Source organism: Heliconius melpomene, chromosome 19 (genome assembly GCF_056956725.1).
Source record: "Heliconius melpomene rosina isolate 202511_hmr_F chromosome 19, ASM5695672v1, whole genome shotgun sequence".
Taxonomy (NCBI): Eukaryota; Metazoa; Arthropoda; class Insecta; order Lepidoptera; family Nymphalidae; genus Heliconius; species Heliconius melpomene.
The window spans coordinates 11756469-11774104 of NC_140407.1; the positions used below are offsets into that span (position 1 = coordinate 11756469).

The 17636-nt window shown below is 29.8% G+C and overlaps 3 protein-coding genes and 1 pseudogene across 4 annotated transcripts; 2 read left to right on the forward strand and 2 right to left on the reverse strand.

The window, feature by feature from the left end:
* Positions 1 to 1824: 1824 nt before the first annotated feature.
* On the reverse strand, positions 1825 to 2779 carry LOC146528765 (uncharacterized). Its single transcript, XM_085203372.1, has one exon. The coding sequence runs from the start codon at positions 2695 to 2697 to the stop codon at positions 1975 to 1977; it is 723 nt and encodes a 240-aa protein (XP_085059498.1). The 5' UTR covers positions 2698 to 2779; the 3' UTR covers positions 1825 to 1974.
* A 391-nt stretch (positions 2780 to 3170) lies between these two features.
* Positions 3171 to 4947, reverse strand: alc (5'-AMP-activated protein kinase subunit beta-1). Its single transcript, XM_085203795.1, has 5 exons — positions 4484 to 4947; positions 4215 to 4361; positions 4014 to 4145; positions 3810 to 3908; positions 3171 to 3414 (listed from the first exon to the last, which is right to left on the reverse strand). The coding sequence occupies exons 1-5, from the start codon at positions 4796 to 4798 to the stop codon at positions 3268 to 3270; spliced, it is 840 nt and encodes a 279-aa protein (XP_085059921.1). The 5' UTR covers positions 4799 to 4947; the 3' UTR covers positions 3171 to 3267.
* A 914-nt stretch (positions 4948 to 5861) lies between these two features.
* LOC146528767 (proton-coupled amino acid transporter-like protein pathetic) lies at positions 5862 to 13710 on the forward strand. Its single transcript, XM_085203794.1, has 6 exons — positions 5862 to 6311; positions 6401 to 6578; positions 6685 to 7042; positions 8395 to 8570; positions 8875 to 9047; positions 11814 to 13710. The coding sequence occupies exons 1-6, from the start codon at positions 6038 to 6040 to the stop codon at positions 12050 to 12052; spliced, it is 1398 nt and encodes a 465-aa protein (XP_085059920.1). The 5' UTR covers positions 5862 to 6037; the 3' UTR covers positions 12053 to 13710.
* A 1362-nt stretch (positions 13711 to 15072) lies between these two features.
* LOC146528768 (ELAV-like protein 2 pseudogene) lies at positions 15073 to 16577 on the forward strand (annotated as a pseudogene). Its single transcript, XR_014879123.1, has one exon. The product of XR_014879123.1 is annotated as an ELAV-like protein 2 pseudogene (transcript).
* The last annotated feature ends 1059 nt before the right edge of the window (positions 16578 to 17636 follow it).

Genomic DNA, 17636 nt, shown 5'->3' on the forward strand with positions numbered 1-17636 from the left:
ACAGCGTCAGATGAAATGGCCAATATATTCTTCTTAACATCACTTTCGGTGAATTGAGTGAAGTTGAAACTGTGATTTATAGGGGTGGGTAAGGCACGAATTTGATTTAGAGATTTTAATTTAGTGGGTACATCAATTGTAACAGAAGGAGAGAAATGAATATTAAGTTTATTTAAATCTATATTACAAGGATTAGAGTTCTGCTTTGCTTTCCCAACCCCAAGGGATTTAAGAAATTTCCAGGCCTTTTCTACGTTGTCTTCCTCGACAACAGACTTATGAATATGGCGTCGTTGTTTATCCCTACACACCCTGTTGCATCGATTTCGAGCTTTAATATATTTTATCCGGTTGTTCTCACTTGCATTACTTTTATATTTTAATTTTGCGCTATTTTTTTTATTTTGTAACTTTTTTATATCTTCCGTAAGCCATGGAGCCGGTAAGTGCTTAATACGTATGGGTCTTATAGGAGCATGAGTATCGTATAATTTAATAATAAGGGAGTTAAATACAGCTATCTGGTTGTCTATACTATTTTCTGTATAAACCATATTCCAATCTACATTTCCAGCATCCTCACGTAAACGTTCTAAATCCATACCAGTAAAGTTACGCTGGAGAAATATTCTCGATTTTGCTTTGGGAGGTTTTGCTTTGTACGATAGAAAAATAAGATCATGATAGGAGAATGCGGTAGCATTGCATTGACCATGTGTTGCAACATGATCAATGGAAGAAACTAAAATTAAGTCTAAAAGAGAAGGGGTGCAGTTGGGGAATGTGTGAGTGGAGGATAGAGGGAGAATGTGCATATTAGTTCCGTTTACTACGTTCCGTAGCCGATTTGTTCGATTATCATTTTTAAGCAGGCACGTGTTGAAATCCCCCATGATAATCGAGTGGTTATATGAAAGAGTCAGTTTTTCGAGAAGAACTTCAAATGGTCCGAAATAATCCACTGTAAGCGATGGGCTATAGTAAACGCCAAGTAGGACCTTTGTGTGCGCGAATGTCAGCTCAATAAAAAGGTACTCAGGAATGGTATCGTCAGTTTTATTGTCTTGGGAGTATTCAAGAAGATTAAATTGTATGTGAGCGCGAAGATAAATCGCAACTCCACCACCAACCCGTCTAGTGCGATCATTTCGAATCAGGTGAAATCCTGGGAGTGAATATGCTGTCGATGGTAAACAAGGCTTTAACCACGATTCAGAAACTAATATGGCGTGAACGTTGGTGTTATCAAAAGATGTCAGAAGATCAGGATAGTGAGCCGGAATACTCTGAGCATTTATGTGAACCACATTAAGATTTTTTGGATAAGGAGTGAAATGAGAGCTTAAAGTTTCATTTAAAGAGGGAATACTCTGAAAGCTATTGGTACTTAAATCTTCTTCTGAAGAAGAAAAAGAATAATAAGTGTCTATGTTTATTGAAGAATTAGACATTTCATTGATTACAAAAAAAAAAAAAAAAAAAATAAAATAATAATAAAATAAATAAATAATAATAATAAATATATAAGAAAAATATATATATATATAATGTATATAAAAATAAAAGTTTTAATATAATGACTAATATGTATTAAGTCAGTACTTAATATAAATAATTGTATTTTATATAATAAAGTATATTATTCTACTTTTAGAGTTAACTAAATTCTTTTACCCACCTGCCAGTTGCCATAAAAAAAAAAAAAATAATAAAAATAAGAAATCTTTACGACATATGAATATACTACAAAAGTAAATGAATAAATATATTTTACACACTACGAAAAGAAAATAATATTATTAAAAGTAACTAAAACACTTAACACACAAGGTTTTACAACTGTTTCACTTTTTAATCTGTTTTAGAAGCATTTGTTTTAGTATAAAAATAACACAATGTGTAGGTAGTAAGAAAATAATAACAATCACTACTATAGTATGCAGTTTGACAAGCAGAATGTAAACAAATATAAAATCATTGTTTCTTTATAAGTCGTTTTGGACGTGCACCTGTTACCTTTTGAGTGATTTTATTAACTGGAACATTGTTTTGTGGCGACTTGGATTTTGCTAAACTATGCAGCTCAGAAGAACATTCGATTTCATGCCTGGAGCCGTCAGAAGCGATTGCATGTATGCTGCCATTTTTTGTCCAGCACTTATTAATACCGAAGTACTGCCTCGCCTCAAGAAAAAGTTTATGTCGAGTTTTCGTTAAAAATTCCGACTGCGCGATGCCAGTCCCTTTTAGTTTGGTTTTTGCATGCCAGACTTTATCTCGAGTGGTAACATCTGTAAATTTAACAACAATGGGACGTGCTTTTTCAGAAGGACGTCCTAGCCTGTACGAGGACTTAATATTGGCAGTTGAAAAATCGGATAAATCCAAATTATCACCAATAACGGTAACAACTCTTGCTAACAAATCTTCAGACTTTTGCTCTGCAATACCGTGGAAAAGCAACGATTTTCTCCGCCGACGCATCTCTTGGCGATCCATCTCTCTGCCAATAAGTTCCACCTGTTTTTGCAGGGTATTCAGTGCAGAGAGTGTAAAAGATTTAAAATTGTTAAAATCGGTTGCCAAAGAAGATGTAGTGATAGGAGAGGAGGATTTGCTTAATTCTTGCTGAAATGCACTCATCTTCATAGTAAACATCTCATTCATAGAGGTAAGTGTTTCCTTTAATGATTCCATGCTGAAGTAGTAGTGTTGTTGTACTAGTAAAGGTTTATTGCTTGATGTATATATAAATATTATTCTTCAAAGGAAAAAACACTAGCTGGTGGGTATCATAACTTAATAAATCATTTTTCGTTGGAAATTCACTTGTTAAATTATTCTTACTAGATTATTATATAAAAAAACTTTTGGACGAAAAAATAACGATATTAACTTTTTGACCTCCTACCCTCGAAAAATTAAATACAAAATATAAAAATTAAATATAAATATAAAATTAATAACTTAATCCACAAACAAATAAATTAATATAGAAATCACATACAAGCAAATACAGCAATACCTTTTTATTTTTTAACATAATCCATTTTTTCCCCCTCCATCCATTTATTTTTATATAATTGTTTTTCTAAAACTACATGAATTGAATTGAATTCTTGATATATGGCGTTTCGAATGTGCCAGTTGAGCACAATTCATTTCGCCAATAAAACTACATGTGTGTTATAATATCTAAGTTAGTTTTATTTTATTATCAAAATTTTGATCAGAATGGAAATTATTTGCTTCTATATGATTCATATTCTATATTGGTTTATACAATAGGGTTGTGACATATTTCTTTCTGCATCTATGGGTTGCTGATAGAACCATAACTCCATCTTTGATAGATAATGCATACAGATGATTTAACATAACATGGTTTGGTTCTGGTAACAAAGTAGGTTCACACTAAAAACAAAAAAAAATAAATATACAAATGAAAATTTAGTATAACCAGTAATTTGTAAGAACATTTATTTATATTTTTATATTAGCCAGTATCAGTAGAATACTTATTGTTTCTGTATAGAATTAAAATAATAACTAGGGTATATAAGGGGGGCTATTGAGGGACTGTGGGACCTTGATCAAATGTGAATGCAATACTTGCAGGTTTGATTTCCACTCAGAGCAATAAGTTATTTTTATTTCAGTTTTGTAAGATAAAGTGTGTCATTAACTTTTAGCCAGTCCAAAGTGTGAAGAATGGAGTGCCTTGACACTAGATTTTCTCTACCCACCTTTTTATTTTCAACATACAGTGTTAAACTGATAAAAGATGTATAATGTATATAGTAACTTACAGATAAAGGAGTGTCCTTATTTAAAATAACTTGCAAGAGATGAGGTGGTAATATTGGGGGCCCGGAAACTTTTTCCCAAGGCTTGGATTGTGGTATATCCTGGAAACATAATGACTATATTATTTATTATAAAGTTTTGTTTTTGTTTTTTTTAATAAGGATATGTAAGTTCAACAAATAATATATGTATTTTACAACATTTACCTGAGAATATTCAGTTTGAGCACTGCTGTGAATTCCCTCACTGTCTTTAGCGAGAGCTTGAAATACTTCAAAGTCAGACATTTTTACTGTTACTAAATTATTTTTAGAGCCCATACCATTATCTATCACTTTCTGAAATCAATATTCTTTATAATATACTAAGATTAAATAAAGAAAATATTTTAAAAAACCATGACTTACAACAGAGGGGTCATGGCGCCATTCACCGTCAACAAAATATTTGTACTGATGTTCTCCTTCAGGCAGATCAATAATAGTTACGAAGTCCCCATGTGATTTAACCATTGGAATGGTTTTCCACTCAGTAAAAGTACCACTAATGAAAACCTAAAATCATGTATTTTTACAATATACAGAATACAAATAATTAAAAAATTGAGTGAAAAATAAAATTTATATATATAAATAATTAGTTATAAATCATAATTAGTGTATAAAAAAACACTTACTTGTTTTCCTCCACCTTCCCACTTAAATACCGTAGGTAATACTTTTATATCCTCATCTACTTTATTACTATCAGTTAAAGTATTAGATCTTTCTCTCATAATTGTTTCTTCTATGTCACGTTCAGGGACAGCTTTTGTATAATAAGGAGCTCCATCTTCAATGTTATTGTCATCATCTCTTCGATCGTCATCAATTTTCTTGTCAAAAGTAAACGCTTCACCTTCTTTTACAGGAGAAGAAGAACCCGCATCAGGTTGCTTTACCGATTGATCTTTATGCCACTCTTTCGGTGGATTGCTTCCCGCATTTCCCATTTTTGTTGATTCCTGCGTCTTATCTTAAAAACATCCACTGTCCTGGTGTTTATGTCAAAATTTGCTATACGAATGCATAGGAAATATCAATACTCACTTATGAATAATTATATTTTCAAAAAAAAAGCTAGTATCATTGAAACGAAGGTTGATTTAACACAACAACAAGAAAATTTACATTTTTTTATTTATATTATATATTTTTTTATATTATATTCACAAAGATGTCACGAATGACGGATGACATGATCACAGAATGTTCTGTTTTCTGTTATGTACTTTGATTATGATGATAACCACAGAACAGAAGTCTAAAATTAACATAAACCTATATCGAAATAGCAGTCAAAATATTATATTTAACAAGATGATGATATATCTACCTCTTTCTCTTTTCTATTATAAACATAAATATCATGATATTTAAATGGTTCTATAACACGTTATATTCGGATTAAAATATCTTCGAAAATAAACGAATTTGCCTCAAATCAACATTAGACGAATTTTCATCCAGAATTCAATGGGATGCCAACATGAAAACCATGAAAACAATGCGCAAGCTTGTTACAAAAAAAAATGATTTTGACACCTATACAGAAAATCCCCGATAAATAAAATTTGTATTTTTTAAATTGGATGATTTCTAATAAAAAAAATCCTTCAATGAAGATATTTTCAGTTACATATAATATAATAGACATTAGACTTATAAGACAAATACATAAAAATAAATATACTGCTATATAAAAATAACTACCAACACAAAACTTTCTTAACGAAAACAAGAACAACAGAAATATCTTAATAATGACATAATTATCTGTAAAAAATATGGAATATCTATTCACTAAGCAATCAATACCATAAATGACATAATATTATGGCACCTATCAGGCTATCACTTTGGGCAAAAATGACATTGACAATTGACATGTTACTAAATAACTTGTTCTTGGCTCTAGCTCGACTGCCCGATGAACAAAATTGATTAAAATTTTAATGTTTACTGAGACTTACTAAGACTTTGACTTCACAATTGACCAGTTCATGCAGATCACTTTAGTATCAAGCGGTGTGTTATGCGAAGCTCTACTTTTTAACATTATCGTATTTTAAATAATTAATAAATAGTATTGATCTGTTATAAACAGGACGCGTTTAATAACAATGTAATTAATTATTTTTCTATAATCGTACAAATTTCAATTATATATAAAAATTGTGATTATTATAAAAATGGGCGATGAAAAGCAACCCCTACTTACGGCACTCAGTACTCCTATCGACAATACGGAGGTCCAAACAGTAGAGTTAGTGACTAGTCCCTCAATCCATGTTTCACCTTTTAAAGATGAAAAACAGAAAAAAACAGAATATAATCCTGCGTCTGAGCGATACTTGGAACATCCAACGTCGAATTTTGATACTTTGATTCATCTTCTCAAAGGCAATATAGGCACTGGCATTTTAGCTATGCCTGATGCTTTTAAAAATGCTGGTCTTGTTTTAGGTAAATTTTTAATTCAATTTTTTATTTTGTACTTATTAAATTACTTACAATTTGTATACCAAAGAAGTATGTTTATATTCATATTTTAGGTGTTTTTGGTACATTATTTATGGGGGCCATATGTACACATTGCATGCACATGCTTGTGCAATGTTCACATGAGCTTTGTGTTAGAAATCAAAGGCCAGCAATGAGTTTTGCAGAAGTGGTAGAAGATGCATTTACAATGGGCCCCATATCTTTGAGACCATATGCTACAAAAATCAGGTAATTTTTGGGAGAATTTACATATAGATTTTCAATCATAATAATTAAATGCATAAAAGCTAAGTAATATTTAAAATATTTGTTACATAAAACATCATTGTTTCAGGAATTTGGTTAACATATTTTTGGTGATAACACAATTAGGATTTTGCTGTGTTTACTTTTTGTTTGTTGCTACAAACTTACAAGATACAATGCATTTTTTTGGCATAAATCTTAATGTACACAGTTATTTAGCATTATTATTTGTACCATTATTAGCTCTTGGCATGGTAAAGAATCTAAAATACTTAACACCTGTGTCACTTATTGCGGCTATAATGACAGCTTGGGGTTTAGTAGTGACATTTTACTACATATTACAAGATTTACCACATACCAGCAGTGTGAAAGCTTTTGCAGGCTGGCATCAATTACCATTATATTTTGGAACAGCGATCTATGCATTTGAAGGCATTGGTGTGGTAAGCTTTGTTATATTTTCACTAACTCATTTATTTTTTAGCTTCCCACTGTATCTAACATATAGCATGATGGCAGAGAGTAGAGAAGGAATCAAGCCCACAACTATCATATATTAAACTAATTGAAGCTTCTAATAATCATATATTAGGCTACTTCATACAAAAAAAAGCTTATAAAAATTCTAATTAGTATATCTAATAATTATATGATATTCAACTCTTATATTGAAATAAACAAAATATATGTTAAATGTGTTTATGTGAAGTTATTATGTATAATTTGTTTCCATGTGATAGTACAACTGTATATGATAAAAGTTGGCAATTATTTTTATCAATTCTTTAATTGTAGGTACCTATTATTCTTTTAATCGCTATTGTTTTTATTGAACTGATATTTGTCAAAATTAAATTGATCAATATAAATGTACAATACACCTTTGTGAATTGTTTACTGATAAATAGATTTTAGGACAATGATACAATTTTAATACAATTCATTATTTTTTTATGCTTCATAAAAATAGTTAAATAATCATCTTCGCACTGTATATACAGCAGGGTAGGCAGAGGGAACCTAGTGTAACACTCTGTTCCCCATTTTCTGCCGAATTCTGAAGGCAGAACTCAACGCCGCTTTGCCTCGACACCAGATCGAAAAAGTGGAAAAATAAATTTAAACAAATATTTCATCTCCTCGAGTGGGGATCGATCTCACAACCAGTCGGTCGTCAGTAAAAAATGTTACTATTTAATATATTTTTTTCGCCTAACTGAATCTAAATACTAACAAAGAACGTAAAACATCTAAAATCGCGTGTTCAGAGCGATCGACCTCTATTTCTCTTCAATGTCTGGTATATTATGATAACATTCTGGCATTTTGTTTATAACAATTAATAATTACAAATGTATCTCCATTATCAATCTAGAACGCACCCAAAATTGCATATTCATTTGTGAAATTTTGAATATTGTTATATTTACTGTAAATTTAATATAATATTATTATAAAACTTTTAAATTGTTTAGTTTTTACTCCAACAGTATTTTTAAATTTCCTACTATTTCGTCGTTATTTTACTTGTAAACTAGAATGATGTTTACAAAGGATATCAGGTTCATGCTATAAAAATATTTTATGTCATCTGATCAGAACACGTTAGTTAAAATACTTTTTAGAAAACGTATAATAAAATTATCAATTTTTTTATCAATTTTCTTCTCTTCTCTCTTCTCATCTTCTTTTCTAAAAAGTATTTTCCTTTTTTAAGAGTGGTATAAAACTTTAAAAATGTTAAAAACACGTTAGTTAGTTTTATTTGAATAATCAAAAAAATTGCTCTCTTTAGGTTTTGCCATTAGAAAATAATATGAAGACTCCAGAAGACTTTGGAGGATGGACAGGTGTCCTAACTACAGGAATGGTTATCGTGGCCGCCCTTTACACCGCCATCGGATTTTTTGGTTATTTGAAGTACGGTGATCACGTACTTGGCAGTATTACTCTAAATTTACCCAATGATTTGTAAGTATTGAGTGCGATATCAACTACCTTTTTTTTATCAAGTTCACACTGGCATGTAGCAGGGGCAGGCAGAGGGAGCCTAATGTTAAGAAACTCCACCCCCCACTTTCTTCCGAATTCTGGAGACATTACGTGTTGAGTGGTGAATCTCAACGCCGCGCTTTTGCCTTCACGCCAGAGCGAAGAAATGAAAATATTAAATATTTCATTTCGTCGAGCGGGAATCGAAAGTGTTTACGTTTGTGCTACTGCGCCACGACTGTCCACACAAAATTTACCTATTGTATTATATGTTTGTTTACAGGCTAGCACAAAGCGTCAGAGCTGTAATGGCAGCCGCTATATTTCTCTCGTACGGTCTTCAATTCTACGTTCCTATGAATATTGTTTGGCCGTATATCAAAACTAAATTGAATTCTGACATGGCCCTAGAATACGGAGAGGCAGTTACTCGATTTGTTCTCATTTCTATTACCTGTAAGTATGAAGAAATTTACATAATAATGTTGTTATTGTGCGAATATAACATATTCTTTAAAATCATAGATTTTTTAAACTGTTTATTATAGTATTTTTATGCTAACCTTGATGAATTTGAAAAATATAATTAAAATTTCTAATACTCTTCTAAACAACTGTAATTTTACCAAATCTGTTAATATGTACCTAATTGAGAATTACCAAAAAAAAAACTAGTGAAGCCATCCCTGGTCCTATTCGTCGTCACTCGTCTCAACTTAGCTAACCTAGTTTCTCTGCATAAGAATTATTCGTAACAATAAAATTGTGGGTTATTTAATAGCGGTCGGTTTATCAGGTTAACAGTCTTAACCTATCGCCATTTTTATTGCCACTCACAATCAGTGAGACTATTCCACATTTACATTTTATACGCATCTCTTTATTAACATTGTGTAATAATTATAATACTTAATTTATAATAATTTTTACCTAATTATTATTTTATTTTATTACCTAAAATCGAGATTTTAGGTAATAATAAAATATTTTGGCGAGCCAAAAGCTTCAATTTTTTTGATCGTAAATTTTAGTTTACACGGTAAGTACTTAATTTAATTAATGTAGGCAAAAATATAAGACTAAATCAGCCATATTGATATCAATTTTTAGTTTATTTAACAACTAGGTACCTCTTATTCATCCTGTCAAACCTACAACATAAAAACATAGATTTCATACTAACAGTGGACCTGGTCACTGATAACAGCTTTTGTTTTATAAAATCAATACTGTACAGTCCGTAGAAATTTTTCCTCGATATGACGTTCACGTTGTGATTAATATCGCCAATGGACACACTTTTATAATAAAATCAATATTGATATGCGCAGGAACTAAAAAAAAATTCCATACGGTCTTTACCTTTACATTTAGATAAGGTTAACAGGCCTATTTATTTATATGTAGAAAACATTGAATGCCAAGTAAATTATTACATATCATTTCAATACATCGATAAGAGAGAAACATAAAATTTCGATTCACACGTGCCAAGTTCGTCTATAGTTATAAATAATTCAAATTTACGTTTCCAAAAAATCTCGTTAATATATATGTATATTCGAAACGATCTAATTTACATGAACGCTCTTAACCTATATGACGTCATTCCAGAAACATTTAATATCATCTTCCGTCGAGTACCTCTCGAGCATAATAATAGGCAGATCATATAGATATATAAACATTTTTAATGTCGTTCTTTTACTATATTTAAGTATTTACAGACAAAATGGGTTTCTTGCTAATGGATTCTATCTATCAATTAAAGTAAAAACAAATGAACGGCCCGACAAATTAATCATATTTTTCAATCCATCAGATTTTGTTTAAGGTATTTACAGTTTCTTCGGTAAACAAAGCTAATAATCACAAAAATAAACATATAAAATTCCATTCTAAGAAGTTATTATGAATATTTTTTAATAGTATGTGTGTAGTATATGAAAGTTTACCGTAATATGACCACAAAACAGTAGAAATATTTAAAAACGTCAGTAAAAATTTCGGCCATTTAAGTATATTTGCTAAATTTGAGACTTCATCATGTTCCAACGTGAATAACATTTGTTTTATTAATGACCTCAATCAATTAGAAGCTATTATGTTCAAATAAATATATAATTTACCTTTTAATTACTTTGTGAGTCGATAAAGACAAAATAATAAGGAAATTTACTCGCTGATAATGTTAATTGTCCCACGCACGGAATACTCCCAGCCCGATAACTTGTAAAGCTTCCAGTGTATATTTTACTCAGTAATTATCATAGACAGATATTATTGTTTACTTTCTGTGTTACATATTAGGTTATTTAACAAATACAAAGCAGATTATTCTAATAAAAAATAATGTTTATTTGCGATACGATAAAGTCTAATAGTTAAGCTATTTTATATATTTTTAAAGCATTTTTATATTTTACATCACTGCGTTTCGGAAGTTCATTTATTAAAGAAGTATATATTTAATGATAAATCATGGTTATTAAACCTACAATTTACAAAATTTACGACCGTTCGACCGACTTGCTTTTTATATGTGGTTGTCAAGTATGTAGGTAGTAAATTACAGTAGGTACTGTTCATATTACAACTTTTTAATCCTGGGCACTCACCCAAAGTGACTTCGTATGTTACATGAATAAATCATAGATCTAGAATCTATTAAAAGTTTTTTTCTTTTCTTTGTTTTTTAAAAGTTTCAAAACTAACGCCGTTTACGATAAACCTTCCTTTACACAAATAAGATCACATTTTGCTTGCTTATCAATGAAGTTAGGCCTTTACTCTATTTTATTATCATATTAATGCATCTTCTACATTTTGCGGTCTACTAATATAAATATTCTACCTAATGGTCGATCTTAGACAATAAGTTATTATTATTATCAACTTTGTTATTTTGTAGTATAAAAAACGTAGAATGTTTTTTTATACTTCTTATATCTGCTAAACCAACTAATTTTCTTTAATTGACACAAATACTTTTTATTATTATTAAAGCTTTAATGCAATAGAAGATGAAAAGGAAATTCAATATGTTTTATAAAACGATTTTTCATTCATACGAAAACCTATCAAATTTTAAATGTTACACTCACGTCATATCAATTTTTATGTGAATTAATAATTAAGTACATTACAAAAAATATTGAAAATTTTAAATTGCGCGTACCAACTTGTATACCTAACTATATTTATTCAAATTTCATTTTCCAGTTATCGCTGCGATGTTGATACCAAACCTCAGCAGCATAATATCTCTCGTGGGGGCGTTCAGCAGTTCCGCATTGGCCTTGATATTTCCGCCTATCATAGAAATAATCACATTTTGGCCGGACCGGCTCGGACACAGAGACTGGATGCTGTGGAAAGACATCGCAATCATTATCTTCGGCATAACTGGCTTCGTTTTTGGTACTTACGCGAGTATCGAAAATATATTTAAGCAATCATAAGCAACACAATTTAAAATTTATTCCGATTTTATCAATCATGACAATAATATTACGTAGACGTGACTCGATATTCAAAATATTATGTTTAGACGATAGGTGTAGCCAAATGGACATTACAAATATATTCTTTTTAATTTAAGAGGCTAGTATTAAAATAATAAGTTATTGATATATAATTTTTATATAAAATATATTTATTTATATTAACATTGAGATCTGATAACTGTTATGACATCATCACTCAAATTTTGCGCAATCTAATAATGAATGAGGAAGTTTACGAATAAACTATTAAAAGTGAAGTTTTTATATTTTTTAAATACAAAAGAAAAGTAAGTAAAATGAAATAATATTGTGAAAAATTCTCCCAAATATTCAAGTAAAAAAAAATGGAGTAGTTCCTTCAAAATTAGTATTATAATATTGTGACGTGCTCCATTAAAGCAATGTGACGTCATAGATAAATGATCTATAAATTATCGTTTATCAATAAATTTCAATGTTTTTCCTGAGATTTTTGAAAAGTATTACCTATATTTCAAGTATAATACGATTTACATAATGTCAATAATGTAAAACTTCCTTGCTTATTATTATATATTTGTGTGTTTATTACAAATCTTTGATTCTTATTAACATAAACAAATATGTATAAAACAGTACGATTAAAATATTTATTATGACTGCAAAGTAAAGTTATTTACAATTTACGTAATAGACAATTTTATAAATGTTATTATTTATGTTTTATTGTACCTGTATATTTTTTTACACTTAAAGATTCTAATATTATTATTATTAGAAGTGATGTGATATGTAAAAAGGTAGCTATTTACTTAAATGGAAATTATTTTATTATCAGAAGCTTTAATTTAAATATTTTATTACCAGTTGTTTAAGTTTATGCAAGTATTCTACTTCAATGTGGAGAAAAGTTATTTTTATGTCCGTATTTATAAATCACTCTCAAAGTGGATCTCAGACTAAAGAGTGGCTTATAAATAAGGGCCTTAGTGTCCTACCGACCAGTTCATTTTCGATTTCTCGATAGCTATTTGTATACCGTAGATTTCGTTATATAATAAATTAATAATCGAATATATTTTCATAAATATATATAAAACTTAAGTAATTTAATTAAAATTACTTCCGTTAGTAACTGAAAGATTGATGAATAACGTGAATACAAAACAAGATGGGTTTCAGCTAAATCTGAGACAAGAGCTGAAGGTTTTGTTTCGATCTCATTTGGAACCTGATTTCGGTCGGACACTTATTTTATAACATAAATATATTCCATTGCTTTATCATATCATTCCATTCTATAAAAATAGATTATACTTATTTATAATAACTTTTTAATTTAATGTTAAACAGATATTATAATATACAATTTATACGTATGTTACATTGTAGTGCGTAAATTTGTAACTGTTGTAAATTAAATGCCGTATTTTTAATAAATAAATGTTATCTAAACAAAATTATTAACTTAAAACGCCACAGTTACCATTTTGCATTTATATAAAACAAATTTATGTCTGTAGAGCACAATTCCATAGTACCTTTTTAAAGACAATTATATTTCTATAGGTATGCAATGTTGATGTATCATGTATATGCGTAAAAATATTTAATAAAGCTTTTGTGAAATGAAACGGATTTTGTTTGATTTCATATAAGGTATACTTTATAGCAATCTTTATTATTGCAAATATGCATCTATATTATTACAATTTACAAATATATATTTTTTTAAGAAGCCAGTACAAACGCAAAAAAATGTGTCAGTCACCCACTTTGATACTAAAAAATATTTAAATGATAGAAATAAAACAAGCACTAAATTTGATGGCAATATGAATGCTGTCAAAGTTATATTTTACTTAGTTATATTTTATTTTTATTTTACGTTGTAACTGGATACCATTAATATTGTGCCCAAAGGTAAGGATGTCTATATAATTATGTATAGTCATCACACTACTTCTGGTGCACTACGTCATGTAGTGCCTTGGTTGCTAGAGCTTAAATGCATGTATGCATGTATGCATGTGGTAGACAATGTAAGCTGAAAGACCCTATTTGTAGTGATCTAACGTAGCGTATTTTAGGTACAGTCCATCAGACGTAAACTGAGCTTTGCATTTGTGTAAGTTTACCCAGGTAGTATAGGTGTGACGACTCCCTGAATTGAGGTGCCTCCTTTGGTTGGTTTAAGCCAGTAAATACTGTTTTTTGTCTATCGGCCTGAGGCGCGGTGCATATATTTTTTTTATATAAAAAATTATATTAAAATTAAAAGTTGGTATCACTGTACTATATATAGTATAAAAATGTGTGTGATCAAGGCCAAGCAGTAATATAAGAGAAATGTTTTTTCTAGTAACCACAAAGCAGTTCTTGATGATATAACGGAACAATTCATTATTAACACAACGGACGAGAGTGAAAATAATTAGTATCCGCTATAAGAAGATGATATATTTTGAAGTTTTTTTTTCTAGCTCTTCTTTTGATGATCACTCACACAAATGCAAAGCTAAGCTTTGCCTCGGATTCTAATATGTCTCTCTGTATGAATATAGTGTATTCATTGCCTTAGATATTTATTATTACTGATCTAAATATATCTCAGTACTCAAACATTTCACATTTCTCGCATCATTTAAATTTACAGATACACATTCCGTGAGCTATGTTTACATAATATTTTTTTCAATAAATTTTAATTGAGAATTTTTTTTCTTAAAGAAGAAAACATTTTCTCCTATATTATAATTTTGAATATTTCGACATTATAGTTTGATGCCGTACTTGACATTGTTTTATATTTGTAATGTAACATACTAAATTACATTAATATTATACATAATTACACATACAACATAATTACGTTTATAATTATTTATTATCTTCATTTGTATATTATTTTAATAAAATGTAATGAATTGATTTTATGAGATATTTATTTTATAAAATCCGCATCTTTCTGAACGTAAAACATTGGTACTGGCAACAATATGAGGAAAATGTCATTCCTAGACAACAATTAAAAAATGTCGGAATCGTGTCAAGACGGTAATTGTCACGGAAATAATGAATTTGGGCCTGATGAATCACCTACGAAGCTTATCGTCAATTATATTCCTGAAGTTATGACCCAGGATATGATGTTCTCGTTATTTTCAACAATGGGTAAATTAGAAAGTTGCAAATTGATAGCGAACAGAGGGTACGGTTTCGTCGAGTACTCTCGCCCAGAGGATGCGGTCAAAGCACGCAAGGCCTTTAATGGGTTGCTAATGCAGAATAAGACTTTAAAAGTTTCACATGCCTTACTTAATCCAGAAATGAAGCCTCCCTCAAAACCGGAAGCAGACTGGAACCTCTACGTATGTAACCTGCCTAATGAACTGACCTTGCAAGATTTACATGGATTATTCGCACAATTTGGTAAAATAGTAAATTCTCGCATTGCCTCAGGCATAGCTTTTGTTCTATACGAACATCATTATGAAGCAGAGAGAGCCATTCACAATGTAAATGGCACTACTCCACCTGGTTTTCTACACCCATTAACTGTTAAGTATGCTAATAAGAGTAATCCCAATAAACATAAAAACAATAATAATAACTTTTCAAAGAATTCTCTTGTGAAGCCTTATCAATGGATTAATCATGTGGGTGCTATAGGTGACCATAATTCTCCTAGTACATGGTCTATATATATTTATAATATTGCTCCTGAAGTAGAAGAATTGACTCTATGGCAGTTATTCGGTCCATATGGTGCTATTGTATCAGTTAAGATAATTAAAGATCATCAAACTAATAAGAGTAAAGGTTTTGGATTTGTGACTATGAGAAATTATGACCAAGCTGCAATGGCAATACAAGCATTAAATGGATATGTGCTACACGGTCAACCTCTTTCCGTTAGTTTCAAAACACAGAAAAGATAATGTAAAGATAATGTTTATCTTTACACTATCAGTACAGTAACAAATAGACAAAATGACTCCTTTTTCATTGATACATCAATTAAACACAATGTAAGGAAATAGTGCTGAGACATAATCCCATTTACAAGATTATCTTAAGTGCAGTCTGTCAACTCTTGTTAATACATATTACTTTGAGCTATCAATATTGTTAAGTTTGTTTCTTATTATGAATAATAATTTATTCAGTTTGCTCGTTAAATGTTTCAAGTTTACTAGACGTTTAAGATTTGTATTGAATATGATTGTTGTTTGGAAGTTAAACATCAGTTGTGAGCTATGTGCTTTGATTATTATTTTTATTCTATTATTTAAGTATAATATACCATTTTAAAATGTGCTTTTACAAGATCTTACTAATATAAGCCACATTGATATGTTTAATCAGCTACTAGTTTTAGTTGTACACTTTTTATAACATGATGTCTATTTAGGTAGTGAAAACAAAATCTAGATTTTATCATATTTATACATTTAGTATAAAATTTGCTGAATTAAAATTCATTTTCACAATTTTAAAATGTGTTTTCATCCCATAACTTTATAACAGATAATACCATTATTTATATAGGTTTATAATTTATTTAAAATGTTTGGTAATAAATAATAGAAAACTATCTCCTATAGCTTAAAAGCTAGTACCAGCATGATTTTTGCGAGGGGCAACTAATTCAAGATTTCTACCCAATCTATTTTATATAATGAGTAACTTTTACTTGCATCTTTGCTTCTGTAGTCAAATACAAATTTTTTTTGCAATTCAAGCAGTTTATAAGATTAGCAAATAGAAACAAACAAAAAAGTCTAGCTTTTTGGTGTATGGGTATATATCGGGTACATATCTTATAATCTACAATTATATTTTGTTCAGTTAAATGTATAATGGTTTAGTGTTTATTAAAATACAAAATATTTATAACCTTATATTTTTTAAGTAGTTCTTTAAAAAACCATATTCTATTAATAAGTTCATTTATAAGAACCACATTTACAATTTAGTACTCTAAACAACTGTTATACAATATTTTTCTAGCAAAATAAACTGTTAAACATGGTTTAAAATTGAAAATAATGACTAGGAGAAAGTACCATTACTTTTTAGATATGATGAGCAAAACAATGTATCAAGAATATTTTCACTTCTTACATGCAATACAATTGCATGAAATTGTTGTATTTATAAAAAGTGAAATATATAGCTTTTTTTCTAATTGTAATAATAAATAATATATAAAATCACGTTGTATCCCACGAGCAGGGTAGGCAGAGGGAAACTAGCGTTAAACACTCCATTCCCCATCGAATTCTGCGTGTTGGATAGCGGAACTCAACCGTGCTCTGCGTCGTCACTGAAGCAAAGCGAAAATATAAATTAAAATAAATATTTCATTTCCTCGAGTGGGATCGAACCCGCAACCTGTCGCGTTTACAGACACACGCTTGTGCCCCTACGCCACGATTGGTCTCTAGGTAGGATGTAGTAAGTATTATATATTTTCTTATAAGTTTTAATAAGAATGTGAATAGCTTATAGGGGCCGGTTTATATAACCGGCCATAATATTATTAAATTTACATAAC

What these genes read in the sequence shown, in the direction of transcription:
- alc (XM_085203795.1), bottom strand. Translation starts at nt 4,798, where the DNA reads ATGGGAAATGCGGGAAGCAATCCACCGAAAGAGTGGCATAAAGATCAA. An exon ending in GGGAAGGTGGAGGAAAACAA is followed by an intron (nt 4,362 to 4,483) that starts GTAAGTGTTTTT and finishes ACATGATTTTAG; the next exon opens with GTTTTCATTAGTGGTACTTT. An exon ending in GGCGCCATGACCCCTCTGTT is followed by an intron (nt 4,146 to 4,214) that starts GTAAGTCATGGT and finishes TATTGATTTCAG; the next exon opens with AAAGTGATAGATAATGGTAT.
- LOC146528767 (XM_085203794.1), top strand. Translation starts at nt 6,038, where the DNA reads ATGGGCGATGAAAAGCAACCCCTACTTACGGCACTCAGTACTCCTATC. An exon ending in AAATGCTGGTCTTGTTTTAG is followed by an intron (nt 6,312 to 6,400) that starts GTAAATTTTTAA and finishes TTCATATTTTAG; the next exon opens with GTGTTTTTGGTACATTATTT. An exon ending in CATTTGAAGGCATTGGTGTG is followed by an intron (nt 7,043 to 8,394) that starts GTAAGCTTTGTT and finishes TGCTCTCTTTAG; the next exon opens with GTTTTGCCATTAGAAAATAA.
- LOC146528765 (XM_085203372.1), bottom strand. Translation starts at nt 2,697, where the DNA reads ATGGAATCATTAAAGGAAACACTTACCTCTATGAATGAGATGTTTACT.